Here is a 13617-nt window from a genome sequence, read left to right as displayed (position 1 = left end):
TATCTCCCTAACTCTGGTCAGGTGGCCTACCTGGACAGAGTTTTGAGGGCTCTAGATGGCTTTCTGGAAGGCACCTTAGTCATGGGGGGGGATTTAAATGTCACCCTAGACCCCGTCTTAGACACATCACGAGGGCACTCCTCCCTACCCAGGGCAGCGCATCGTCGTATACGACGATTGCTGCATGAACATCAACTTGTTGACGCGTGGCGGGTTATGAATCCCTCAGTCAAGGACTACACGTACTACTCGGCACCACACAATTCCTACTCCAGGTTGGATTACTTTTTCCTGCGTCATGCACATCTCCCTAGCCTTACATCATCCACAATAGATGACACAACGATATCTGACCATGCCCTTATTACCCTCACCTTAGCTCGTCCAATGGCCCATCCTCACTCCTGGCAGTGGCGACTGAATGAGTCGCTCTTGCAGGATACGACAGTGGTCTCCGATGTACGCCGAGACCTGGTGGAGTACTTTGATAAAAACGACACACCGGGGATGAATTCGTTTTGTATATGGGAGGCGCATAAATGTGTGGTGCGCGGTTCTCTTATACGAATGGGAGCCAAACTCAAGAAGGAGCGGACAGCCCACCTTAGAGACCTACTGTATCACAGGACCGGTTATTAGGGGCAGAATTGGGGCAATTGAGGGAGCAGGTACGTTCACTCTGTCTTGCCAAGGCGAAGGCCACCCTAGTTAAATGTAGAAGACATTTTTACGAATTCAGTAATAAACCCAGTAGGACCTTGGCCCGTGCCCTCCGGAAAACCCGCTCGCGTACATACGTTCCGCACATCCTAGGCACACATAATAAACGACTGCAACTCCCACATGACATTTCAGAGACCTTCCGTGCCTATTATCACTCTCTCTCTATAACCTCCCAAAGGCACCCTCCTCACAAGACAGCGGTAGCCAACTGGAGAAGATCGAGGAGTATCTTCGATCCTCCGGGATGAAATCCATCCTACTGGACGATATTGCGGCCTTAGAGGCCCCCCATCTCCCCAGAGGAGTTGTCATGGGCACTGAAAGACTCACCCACGGGGAAGGCCCCGGGAGCGGATGGCCTGTCCCTGCCGTACTATAAGACCTACTCAGATGTGCTCACACCTCATTTCATCCGGGCCTTTAATTCGCTTACCGAGGGGGGCTCCATTCCTGGGGATACGTTGAGGGCACACATCACGGTTATACCCAAGGAAGGGAAGGACCCATCCCTATGCCAGAGTTATCGTCCTATTTCTCTATTGGATGTAGATTTGAAACTCTTTGCAAAGATTCTGGCATATCGGTTGTCTCCGCTCCTTCAAACCGTGATACATACTGACCAAGTGGGTTTTATGCCCTTACGGGAAGCGAGGGATAACACCACGCGGGTAATTAATTTAATGTACCAGGCGGCAGTCTCGTCACTCCCCACTTGTTTTTTGTCAACGGACGCGGAAAAGGCTTTCGACAGGGTCAGTTGGGACTTTGTTGGCCACTTTACGACATATAGGAATAGGGACTCATATGATGTCCTGGATCTCTGGTCTCTACTCCTCCCCGTCAGCTCAGGTCAAGGGGCACCTCTCATCCTCCTTTAGGATTATCAACGGTACGCGACAAGGTTGCCCCTTATCCCCATTGATCTTTATTTTATGCCTGGAACCCTTGTTGTGTCATATCCGCTCCAACCCAGACATTACAGGCGTGGACCTGGGGGGCAGATCCCATAAGGTTGCCGCCTACGCGGACGATCTGCTGTTCTTCCTCACAGCCCCTAGAATTTCCTTGCCCAACCTGATGGCGGAGTTGAGTAGATACTCGAGATTATCCAACTTCAAAATAAACTACAAGAAGTCAGAGGCTCTTAACATCTCGTTGCCACAGACTCTGGTCACTGACCTGTCGGAGTATTTTTCTTTCAAGTGGGCAAGGGACTCACTTAAATACCTGGGAGTCCGACTTCCCGGTGACCTATCTCGCCTTTATGCGGTGAACTTTCCCTTGCTTCTTCAACGTATAAAGGCGGACCTGGACTCTTGGACGTCGGGCACTTTTACCTGGTTTGGTAGGTGTGCAATTTTTAAAATGAACATTTTACCACGGATTCTGTATCTCCTACAGGCCCTACCGATACATATCCCACGCCCGTTCTTTCAATCCCTGCTGTCCCTGGTGCACAAATTCATATGGGCAGGGAAACCGGCACGCATCGCCCGATCCTTGCTTTTTCGTGTAAAGAGGGAGGGGGGCATTGGTCTGCCGGACTTTGTCTCCTATCATCACGCCTCCCACTTGGCACGAATCTTAGATTGGTTCCGGCACGGCGGGATGAAAGAATGGGTAGCTATGGAACAGGCTGGAAAACCCCTTTAAACTTGACTTTTGATCAGAAAAATATTCAGAATTGTGAAGCACCATGTTGTGCAAATATAAACAATTTTTCCTCATTAATTTCAAACAGGAAGGAGAGGGGAGGAGGAGGAAGGAGGAGGAAGGAGGGGGGAAGAGGAGGAGCAGCATTTAGATATCTCAACATGATTCATTAAAACCAACCCTGCTGCTGCATACCTTCTTATGAGTGGCTTGTGAACAAATACTGGATAGAAATGTACTCTGACCCATTGTGAGTGAAGGCTTTATAACCAGAGGAGCTGTACTTGGTCTTGCTCCAATCTGTAGTAGATGCACATCTTCCAGCAGAGCCGCGACGGACAGACCAGGCCTGAACTGCTCCAGGTGGGACTGCAACTTAGCTATTTCATCTTGCCTCTCTTGCAGTTTATCACTCTAAAAAACATCAGTGATAAAAATGAGAATATTGTAAAAACAATTATATTGACAGACCTGTGAAAGAACACACAATTATCAATATCCACTCACAGAAGGAAAGGGAAGAAAGGAAAAGAAAAAAAGGAACAAACTGTTTCCCCTGCTTTCTTTAAAGGCAAAGGAATAACCCCAAAAATTTAATTCCTTGTATCCTGAACTACTTTACATTATCTAAATGATTCACCCTTTTTAAACAGGTTTTTTTTTAACAATATTTTCATGGAGAATTTAAAAAAAAGAAAAAAAAAGGGGGAAATGGCAAGGGGAAAAGGTAGCAATACAAATGATCATAACACCATATTGTATACACATTACAAATGCATATGGAGGATCATTATCCAATAACAGGAGAAACACCAGAAAGAATGTATGCGATTACTGTCCAAATTGCTTTACGGTGAATCTAGTTGTCACTGGCATAAGTGAGGGAGCAAAATCAGAATAGGGCAGAAAAGACCTTTTGGGGGGGGGGGGGGATTATATTTTTTTACTACATTTTCCCACCATAACTGGAACAGCTATAGAAGTCACAGTGCAATCTTCTTTCCTTCATTCATTTTCTGACACCCTGATATGCAGTTTACAACCTGCTCCTAGTTTCAGACTTGTCTCATGTGGACATGTCCCACCCAGTAATACATGCATGCAAGGTCTGGGTGTCCAGGATCCTGCTGCCTTCATCCCTGTAGTGCTTTCTTCCTCTTCTACAGCTTTGAGGGATCTTTTCTCCCTTGAGATGACAGACACTGATGCTAAGGAGTGTGGGATTCCACTGTCCCACCCCTCTGCAGAGTCTGCCGTTGGTTCTCCCTCTCTATACTGATACACACCGTGTGTAATTCGACCCACTCCCACCTGCAGACTGAAGTGTATGCTCATCTTCCTATCTAATACAGTTCTGTTCTCCTTCAACACTTGGATGCTCTCCACACTCTGATCTGTCATGTACAACCTGCCCTCCCTCCCTGCTGTGATCGCTAACGCTGAGAAAAGGTAGAGAGAAAGAAGCGAGAGGACACAGTCAGGAGGAGTGTGTAGTCAGATCTATGTCAGAATCAGAAAGACAACCAGCTATATGAAGGAGTTACACAAACTCTACAGCAGCAAAATGCTAAGAAATTTTTAAGCAAGACTATTTTACGTAAAAGCGGAATTCCCATCTCAGACATTTATGGCATATCCATAGGATATGCCATGAATGTCTGATAGATGTGGGCCCCACCACTGATCTCTAGAACAAGAGCCCATGACCCTGGTCAAACTTTTGCCACTGGTCTCCGTCTGTAGAGGTTGCCAGGTTTTCCAGAAACAGCCGAGCGTGTTTAGCTATGCTGTTTCCGTGACTCATATAGAAGTAAATGAGAGTTCTGAAAACATGGTAGCTCGCTGTGCTACACTGTTTTCCTAACTCCCATTCACTTCTATGGGAGTTCCGGAAACAGCTTAGCAAAACAAGCTCAGCTGTTTCCAGAAAACCTGACCACATTGTCAGCCAGCGGCCGGAGTCTCGGCAACAGTGGCAGAAGGTACGACAGGAGTCTGGGGGTCGCCGTTCTAGAGATAGGTGCAGGTCCCAAAGGTTGGATCCGCATCTATCGGACATTTATGGCATATCCTGAGAATATGCCATAAATGTCTGAGATGGGAACACCCCTTTAATTTTGCATTTAGGAAGCAAATGAACAAAATGTCAGTGCAAAGTTGTCCATTCCTTTTAAGAGGTTTTCTCATTAGACATTCACAGCATATCACTAGGGAATAAGAGTACCCGGTGCTCAGTATGCACGGTCACACTCCATTATAGTAAATAGGAGATACAGAACCAGCACATTCTTAGGACTGCTGTGGGGGGGGGGGGGGGGGGGGGGTTAACCCATAATTGTCTATGTTGGGAAAACTCCTTTAATGCAGCAAAGACAGTTATAAGTTACAGTTGGATACCTGTATTTTATATTGTTCCATGGCATCTTCCAAGGCAGCCAAGAAGTCTCTATTTTCATCTTCTAACCTCTGGATTTTATTTTTCAACGTTTCAGTGCACTTGTCTTTTTCTGTGTCACTTTCAAAACTTAATGTTCCCTTCAATAACCAGGAAAGAGAGAAATTAAAAGAAAAACCTAGATACAAGATCGTTTTAGTGGTACAGTCACAACATTCTGAAGTTAACCCTATATGAGAAAGTCTTAAACCCATAAGAAATACAGTAGTTTTCTAGTGAATCATACTTATAGTGAGGAGGTTGTCAGAATGCCATAGTAAGACTTTGTAACTAATCAATAACTTTTCTGAACAGCTAACATCTACATCCTTACCATCTATATTGTTAATGAACATCCACCTCATCACCCGCTCCTCCTGCCCATCAGTAGATCTTCCACTGGCTGCAAATTACCCAACAAATAAAGTTTAAAATGAAAACACTCACCTGTAACCTCCCTCATCCACCCCTATGCAGCCTCTGCTTACAAACTTTTCCTCTTATCAGCTCTACAATTTTGCCCTCAGGACTTTACCCACGCCACGGATTTCAATGGTTACGCCATGTCCACAAAGACAACTGCTTTATTCCATTTAAGGACATCCAAATTGGGGAACCCCCACTTCTTTTACCTCAAAATGTGCCGATTCTTAAGGGAGGTTAATGTGTTTCGTCTATATTGTCAGCACATGTGTATATATTGCTATGGACGTATCTGAAGTCTAAGTATTAGATAAGTATGTAGACACTACCCTTTTCCCTATGTAGCTGTGTTCCATGAGATCAGCACTGGGGGAATCAATTTGAACAAAGAATATATTACAAAACCAGAGTCCATCAAGTACTCAGATTTTTGCCTCTTTATTTAATCACAGAATCCCTTTAATTTTCTCTTTACTTTATTGTACCAGGATGCCAGAAATCAGAATAGTCCGACAGCCTGCCTCTTCCACTAAGGAATTAAAGTTTTATGGCTGGGCTGCCTATATAACTACATGGTAGACAAATGTTCCAAAATGACTTGAGTCAGGATTTTAACTAAGCTGCTTATAGACAGATCTGTTTACCTAATAGAATACAGATGCTTACCACTATACAAGCTAATGACTTGCATGCCGCTTTCATTTACATTCTTTGTGCTTCCATACTTATATAGCAGAGTAAATAACTCCACTACAAGAAATCATGTCATCCAATCACAGTACTGGGTCTTTATACTAACAATTACAAGGATTAGAGCTATATTGGTATATGGCCAGTTCAATATATATACACATATCTATATTATGCTATAGGCCCCTAACCCCTGCAAAAAATCTAGGTTGGGAGCCTGCCTGAAGAATTATCATCTCAGTTTGTTTTCTGGATTTTAATGTGCTTGTTCATGATAGAGATGAGCGGGAACATTACGGCATACATTAAAGACGGCTTCACTGGAACATGGTATCCACTAATGCTAATAAATAACTTTTATTGATATGTTTAGAAAACAAAATTTGTGACTTAAAGGCGTACACGCTTAGCTAAATCGCTGCCAAGTGAGTGAGATATACTCGTGTTTACGATTCCCACAATAGTTGGCATATTAGGAATCGGTAGCTGTTCAGGGGTGATTCTTAGGCACCATTGTAGTCTTTTAATTCCGGCTTATTTCACACCGGTAGTCTGTGTCCCCTCTCTCTTTTAGGCAGCCTGATACAGTGCAGGCAGTGATTTTATATGGACTGATATCCAGACAACACCACACCAGTCAGTTATTCGGTGCGGTTTCTATTTACAACCAGTCTCATAGCATCTCTCACCCAGTATTCAGGGATCAACATGAAGGACATATGGATTCATACTATCCCTTCAAAATACCTAATCTGAACTGACTCAAGGCGCTCTGACAAGAACGTTCTGCCTCAACTACCTATTTCTAATGTGTCCCTGTTAAAGTTCAATTCTTCCTCGCCTCTCCAACATGTTTCACCCCATTCAGGGAACATCAATTTGGCTTAACAGTTTCATTTAGTGTAGATGCAGTGCATAGGATACCCTATTACCCTATTCCGCTGAATCTATTTTGCCACAGGGTCTATATAACCAGTTATGGTTTACAATCAGTGATTGATTTCAGACATTAACCCCTTAATGACCAACGTGAAAAGGCATATTGGTGGTCACTAAGGGGTTAAAGACATTGAAATCTTCCTAAGGCCACTTTTACATCATGTATGGGAGATTTGTTCATATTTAAATGAACGGCTTTCGGGCTGAATTTTTTTTCCAACACTTGTGAAGTCGTATGGCAATGATCTACGTCAGGTAAGACTCTGGCGAAGAATAAAAGCTGTTGCAGCTCGGTAGCTGCTCCTGGTTTATGAATGTGCAGCGCATTGCAGGAGGGTATATATGCGAGAAACTATTTTGCGAATGACTGCGCGATTATTGTATTCATACCTTGCCCTTTGTCTGTCTCCTGATTTCTTTTGTGGGTTCCTCCACAGAAGAGCTCTCAATCCCACTGTCTAAGCCGGAAGCTGATGTCACTTCACTCCTTTCCTCTTCTACAGTACACATCCAATCCTTCACCTTCTGGGCCTGAGCCGTAGACAGCCCTCCCTCTGACAGAAGATCCATAAGAAGGAGGTAACCTGTGTCTGTACAAGTCCTATAATGTGCACACTCTGCCATTAGCCGGGACACATGATCTTCTGTAGACCTTCGGGCGACAAGCTTAGAAGGGTCAAATCTATTTAGTATTCGAGTTTCTGATCGATGTCTCTGCTCAAGAGCACGTTGCAGTGACTTTATCTGGTGTTGTAGGTCTTCTACTCGGTCAGAATCTTTCTTGCAATTAACAATTGCTTTGTTTTTAATATTCTGAGCACGGTTGGCGTAGTTTAGAGTGTTCAAAGTTTCATCAAAGTCTGATGCTGAAGGACTGATGCAACAAATCATAACAGTCTTGGCATTTCCTCCAAGGGAATCTTTCAAAATCCTACAGAGAAATGACATGCAATCCACTTATTACACATTCCAAAGTAGACATGGCAGACGAACACAAATATTATTTTAAAAAAAATCTCTGAAATTAAACATTTACAAAAATTAAAGCATGTAGGAGATTGAAAATGAATACACATTAAATTCTTTGAAGAAAAACCCCAGTCAAAAACTGAAGAGACTGGACTGGAAATAGATGAACATATTCACACTGATGTATTTTTAGTATGTTTCATCCACATATTTCTTACCCCAAAAAAATGAACATGTAAATACAAGTAAGAAAACCTTTTCCAAAGAAAATCCTTCTTACTTTCCTAAGGTAACCGGTTTCTGTTCATGACGAGAAATATGTGGAATGTAACACAAATCTGAAAAAACAACCATTAGCCGATGTAGAGGTTCAAGGTCTGCAACAAGGCACATAACAAAGCCCTCCTATGATGGAGCATCAAGATAATCCTCGGTCTACACTTGAAATAGGCCAGACCAGATGACATCCACCGATTTGATTTATATACCTGCCACATTGTCCAGAACTTTTTCCAAAACATGTAACACAAAAGAAAAAAAATAATTCAACATATTAGCAACAGACTATTTGGCCACGAGGTTGAAGACAGAAGCCGTCATAGGTTAATCGCTTTCTTCATCATGCTCTCCTGTGCATGCTCAGAAGAGTGAGCAGATCAGGTTATGATGGTACATGTAGTGCACAGTACCCATGTTCAATTTAAATTGTCCGCCTTCTTGAAGGTCACATTAAACCTTCCTGATGCATTGGAAGAAAAATGGCTGGCGTTCTGAAATAAAAGCTTGACAAAGAAGTTTCTTCCGTCCAATTATAATGTAAAATGGTCATAGGAGCCAATTACAGTATAATCTGATAAAGTTCCAGTCATGAAAGATTGTTATGTAGTTACGAGTACCGCATAAATAAATTTGAAATACAAAGACTTAAAAAAATATAGGTTTTCTAAACGTATGTTAACATTTAAGTATATAACAAAATAACATGAATATAATGTAACCATTAAGATATCTGATAGTACCTGGTGATCTTGGAATCTCTGTATGGGATATGGCTCCCTTTCCTCTTTGGGTCTCCGAGGGCACTGATTACATTACCAAGGGCTAATAATCCAGAGTTGATCTGAATACTTTCTTTCAGCCTTTCTCCAGTATTGCCTGTTTTCAGTATACGTTCAGAACCTGCCAGGTCTACAAAGTGGAACTTGGAGGACAGGACCTGGCCAATTGCTAGCCCTGGGCTATCCTCACCAATGGTCATTCTGGTGACTCGACCAACTACTCTCCTCTGTTCCATGGTGACCGTGAAGATTGTATGCGAGCGGCTAGACTGAGTATTCACTTGAGTAGCTCCTGTATGCTTAGCAGTATTGCCCATTTCTAAAAGACTAAGCACTTCATCAAGTCCTTCCACTTCTGTTTCCTTTACACCACACAACACTAAAGAAAAGAAGAATAATATGAAAAGACATGATACACAGAAATAGACATTTCTACGTAGGTTTCTTGCATCGAGATAACCACTTGGCATAAGGCCGATAATTACAGGGTAAGAGCTTATTCAGACGAACGTGATATACGTCCGTGCAACGCGCGTGATTTTCACGCGCCTCGCATGGACCTATGTTGGACTGTCTGCATGGCCCCATAGTCTGTGATTTTTACGCAGCCTGAGTCCGCTGCGTAAAACTCACGACATGTTCTTTGTGCGTATTTCGCGCATCACGCACCCATTGAAGTCAATGGGTGCGTGAAAACCACGCTGGGCACACGGAAGCACTTCGGTGGGACGTGCGTGATTCGCGCAACAGCAGTGAAAAGTATGAATGAAAACAGAAAAGCACAACGCGCTTTTGTTTACAAACCGAGTGTCATAATGATGGCGACTGAGCGAAAATCACGCAGCCGCGCATCATATGGTGATGACACACAGAGCTGTTAAGTGCCTTTTGCGCACGCAAAACGCCGCGTTTTTTGCGTGTGCAAAACGCACACGCTCGTTTGAATCCGACCTCAGGCTAAGAGGGGGTCCAGGCAAAAGAATTTACTATTTAAAGTCAAACCACATCCAGAGAAGATCCCAACACTGGAGGATCACAGGAGTTTGTGGAAAACAATAGACGCCTGGTGATTTTATTGGTCTTGCTATTTATTTCTTATTTGCTGTTGCTTATATACCGCAGTGCTGTACAGAGATTGTCATCACTTACAACAGTCCCTGTGCACAATTGAATAACCTAATATTCCAAACACAAACACACACTAAGGGCTCACTCAGACAACGGCCATCACACGGACTCATGCACTTCAATGGGGCTGTTTACACGACCGTTGTTCACATGGTTTGTCTGAATGTAGCCTAAGGCTGTGTTCACACGTCACGGTTGATCCGCGTTTTTTGCTGAGATTTCCGCAAAATCATGAAAAAAAAATAGCAATTTTTCCATGATATTAGCTAAAAACATAAATTGATAGCAATGTGAGAACACAGAACCAGGGGCAATTTTCATAAAAATACAAAAATATCAGTATATTTTTACAGTGTGGGAGGAAACCCACACAAACACAGGAAGAACATAAAAACTCCATGCAGATGTTTCCCTTGGTCAGTTTTGAAACCAAAGCCCTCTTGATGCAACAATGCGAACAACTGCTGCCCAATGTACTTTTCTGCTCTTATGTTCCACTTTTGGAAGACATAAGTCTTTCAGCATTTGCTTGGAGCGTCGGGAGAAACGAGAGAACATGAAAGAAGCTCCGTTATAGGTTTATTACCATTTAAGACATTTATAGCATATTTGTGCGGGTCTCAGCTCTGGGACCCTTCCCCTATCTCAAGAACGGCGGACCACGCCTGGTAAGACAGATAACGCATCCAGACAAGGAATTAGTGCCACGTGACCAGGATTACAGAAACCGCATAGCCGTTATAGAAATAAATGTGGGTTATGGAAACAGCATAGCCTGCTGTGATACGTTGTTTCCGTAACGCCCATTGACCTCCATGGGATTTGAGGAAACAGTGTAGTTAAGCAAGCTCGGCTAGATTTGTAATCCTGGCCACCTTGGTACTAACTCCCTGCCTGGATTCGGTGGTCAGCACCCGCCTCACCAGTTGGAGACGGGGGACCCCCATTCTCGAGATAGGCGTGAGTCCCATAGCTAGGAGCCACATCTATCAGACATTTATGGCATATCCTGTGGATATGCCATAAATGTCTAAGATGGGAATACCCCTTTAAGTATAGGGAGCGCATACAAACTCTATACACATGAACCCCATGTAAGATTTTAACCCAGGACCCCAGTGTTCCATCGCAGCATTGCTGATCACTGAGAAAAGCGTTTCCCAAGAACTCCTTTATTCAATATTAAAGCTGCCCATACACAATTGTTTCTTGAGAACAGACAGGTAAAAAGAAGAGACAGATCGTATAAGTCCCACAAAATCTTTTCAACACGTTGTATGATATTAGACCATCCTCAATAGTTTACTAAATACGCTGCGCATCCTTAACCCAGTTGCTGCATCAATCGGAAAGCTGTATGGCTTGCATTAATAAGTCAATAGCGAGCAGTAAAATAATTTCAGAAATGCCATGTCTAGTCAGTACATAATACAATCTTTCTATACAATCTCCTGACCATCCTAATTCAAATTTAAAGCCAGTACTGAAAACGGATCGTTTGTTCGGACAGCGCTGGACTCTGCACAACCAGGGTTTTGTAAAACAAAAAAACCTAACCAAGCTGGTTGTCATATCTCACCAACATTGCCTTTATCATCCTCTCTGATAAGAATGTCTTTACTAGATGTCTGCACTTCAAGAAGATCTTTGAACTCCTCTTTATACACCTCCAGGTACGACACTCTGATTGTGTAGTCAATCAGATCATTTTCATCCACCAGTTGAAAGATTTCCGCCATAGCGCGTGGAATGATACCTTGTTCATCATCGGAGATAGAAGCTGAAACAATCGGATACAATGTTAGCGCAGTTCTATTCTTTTCATTGGTGTCAATGCATTTCATACTCACATATACTCGCTTCTCCAATGGTATATGTCTTCCCCGACCCAGTCTGCCCATAAGCAACCGCAGTAACATTGAAGCCTTGAAAAAATGATTTAAGCAAAGACTGTACGCAGCTATTGTATGCCGTCTCCTGGCTGCAGGCTTCATCCAGCACATCTTGAAACTGAAAATGTCTATTGGTGCCAAGAGTCAGGGTCTTTTGATCAGGGTCAATATGGACACAGGACTGCTGACCGTGCAGAACCTCCTTCGGAAGCAGTGGCCGGACCCGGACAGCCACACACACTGCGGTCTCTTCTGCACGAACATACTGAAGTTTAGGACCCATGAGATCCAGCAACAGTTCTGGGTAAAAATACAAAAAAAATAAAAAATACTGCTATACAGACTAGTGAGAATTTGTCACGTTCAACATATTAGAAGGCACAGAGAAGTCTTAGAAAGATCTCAATCACAGGTTACATTCTGTAGTAGATATGTCGGGTTTGACAGCCCTGTAGGTGCATGTTATTATGATGAGGGGGATTAAATAGAATTGGGAAAACCCCTTTATCACATGAATAGGACACGTCATACAAGTTATATCCACTGAACTTGTTATATGCCCTGGTCTGTATATTCATAAATTCACTCTTATACCTTTATAATAACCAATTATCCACATTGTATCGCTCATCAATGACTGACGTATCAGCAGAAGAACAGAGAACAATCACGTGTGCAGTTAAGTCTACATTAAAATGTCATTTACTCGACATGTTGTGTGAACACGTCCATAAATCAGACACAGGGATGGACAAAGTTCTGCAGACCTAAGGAGCCACTTTGATATATTTTTTTTAGTAGCCAAGCAATAAAAACTTTCACAAACAGCAATAGAAAACAGTCCATATGGGTAGGTGCCAGCAGCAAAGTTCTAGACGCCATGTCTCCTGGGATTTGTCCAGCCCTGAAGGAACCTACAGTATACACATAGCACCCGTCCAGAATTCACAATACATACATGAGAGCACCCGGCATTTGTGGCTGGTAAGCTAGGAAGGTATCCTGTCTGGCTGCACAGGTCACACATAGCGAAGGTTACCCCTGCAGGTGTTGTACTCATTACAGCAGTGGTCTGCAGCTATTGGGAAACTACAACTCCCAGAAGGCCCTGAAAGCTCATGGCTGTCAGGGCATGCTGGGAGTTGTAGTTCCACAACAACTGGAACGTCACAGGCTGTATACCAGAACATTACAGTATAGTGAGCATTTGTTCAAAGAAGACACTGCCTATTGTGAAGTTATTGAACTAGTACATAAGTTCTGATTGGCTATGACGTTAGGATCTATCTATCCTACTGTTCGGGACTTTGGGGTCTAAGAACCCCAACTACTTACAGCAACCCATTATTAATAACGCAAAGAAGTATCCGGACCCGCACTGCCAACCTGCACTAGTCAGAGAGATCCCCGAAATCTCTGTCCAGGGGGATTCTAAACAGCAGCGTACATCACTAAGGACCAGCGCTCCATCTCATAGCTCTGCTGCAGCTGCGCAATAGTGCCCTCTAGTGGTGTGCAGAGAAGTTACAGGTCCGTCCGGAAACAAGTACCTGACTCTTTCTGCCCTGTACATAAGAAGAGATTTCTGTAGCACCACGATGTTTGCTTGCTTGAAAGTGTTCTCCCTGTTTTACAGAAAAAAGCGTAGCATCCATCCCCATCCTAGACTTCTCGCTTTACATAGGGGAAACTGAGAATGTATTGTCTT

General features: G+C 43.3%; 1 protein-coding gene across 3 annotated transcripts in view; it reads right to left on the bottom strand.

The window, feature by feature from the left end:
• Positions 1-13402, bottom strand: part of KIF7 (kinesin family member 7) — a 50757-nt gene extending 37355 nt beyond the window's left edge. For 2 of the 3 annotated variants that reach the window (XM_075858170.1, XM_075858173.1), the window contains exons 1-7: positions 13296-13402; positions 11868-12209; positions 11597-11797; positions 8851-9268; positions 7253-7793; positions 4774-4911; positions 2572-2790 (exon numbers count right to left, since the gene is read on the bottom strand). In XM_075858170.1, coding sequence (XP_075714285.1) covers positions 2572-2790; positions 4774-4911; positions 7253-7793; positions 8851-9268; positions 11597-11797; positions 11868-12192 — 1842 coding nt within the window. In that variant the 5' untranslated portion in view covers positions 12193-12209; positions 13296-13402. Of the gene's footprint in view, positions 1-2571; positions 2791-4773; positions 4912-7252; positions 7794-8850; positions 9269-11596; positions 11798-11867; positions 12210-13244 lie in introns of all 3 variants that reach the window. The other variant, XM_075858172.1, reaches the window with a different exon arrangement.
• Between the last annotated feature and the right edge of the window lie 215 nt (positions 13403-13617).

Source organism: Rhinoderma darwinii, chromosome 3, assembly GCF_050947455.1.
Source record: "Rhinoderma darwinii isolate aRhiDar2 chromosome 3, aRhiDar2.hap1, whole genome shotgun sequence".
Lineage (NCBI taxonomy): Eukaryota > Metazoa > Chordata > Amphibia > Anura > Rhinodermatidae > Rhinoderma > Rhinoderma darwinii.
Note: the sequence above shows the minus strand (reverse complement) of the source record. Positions and strands in the feature narration are given on the sequence as shown.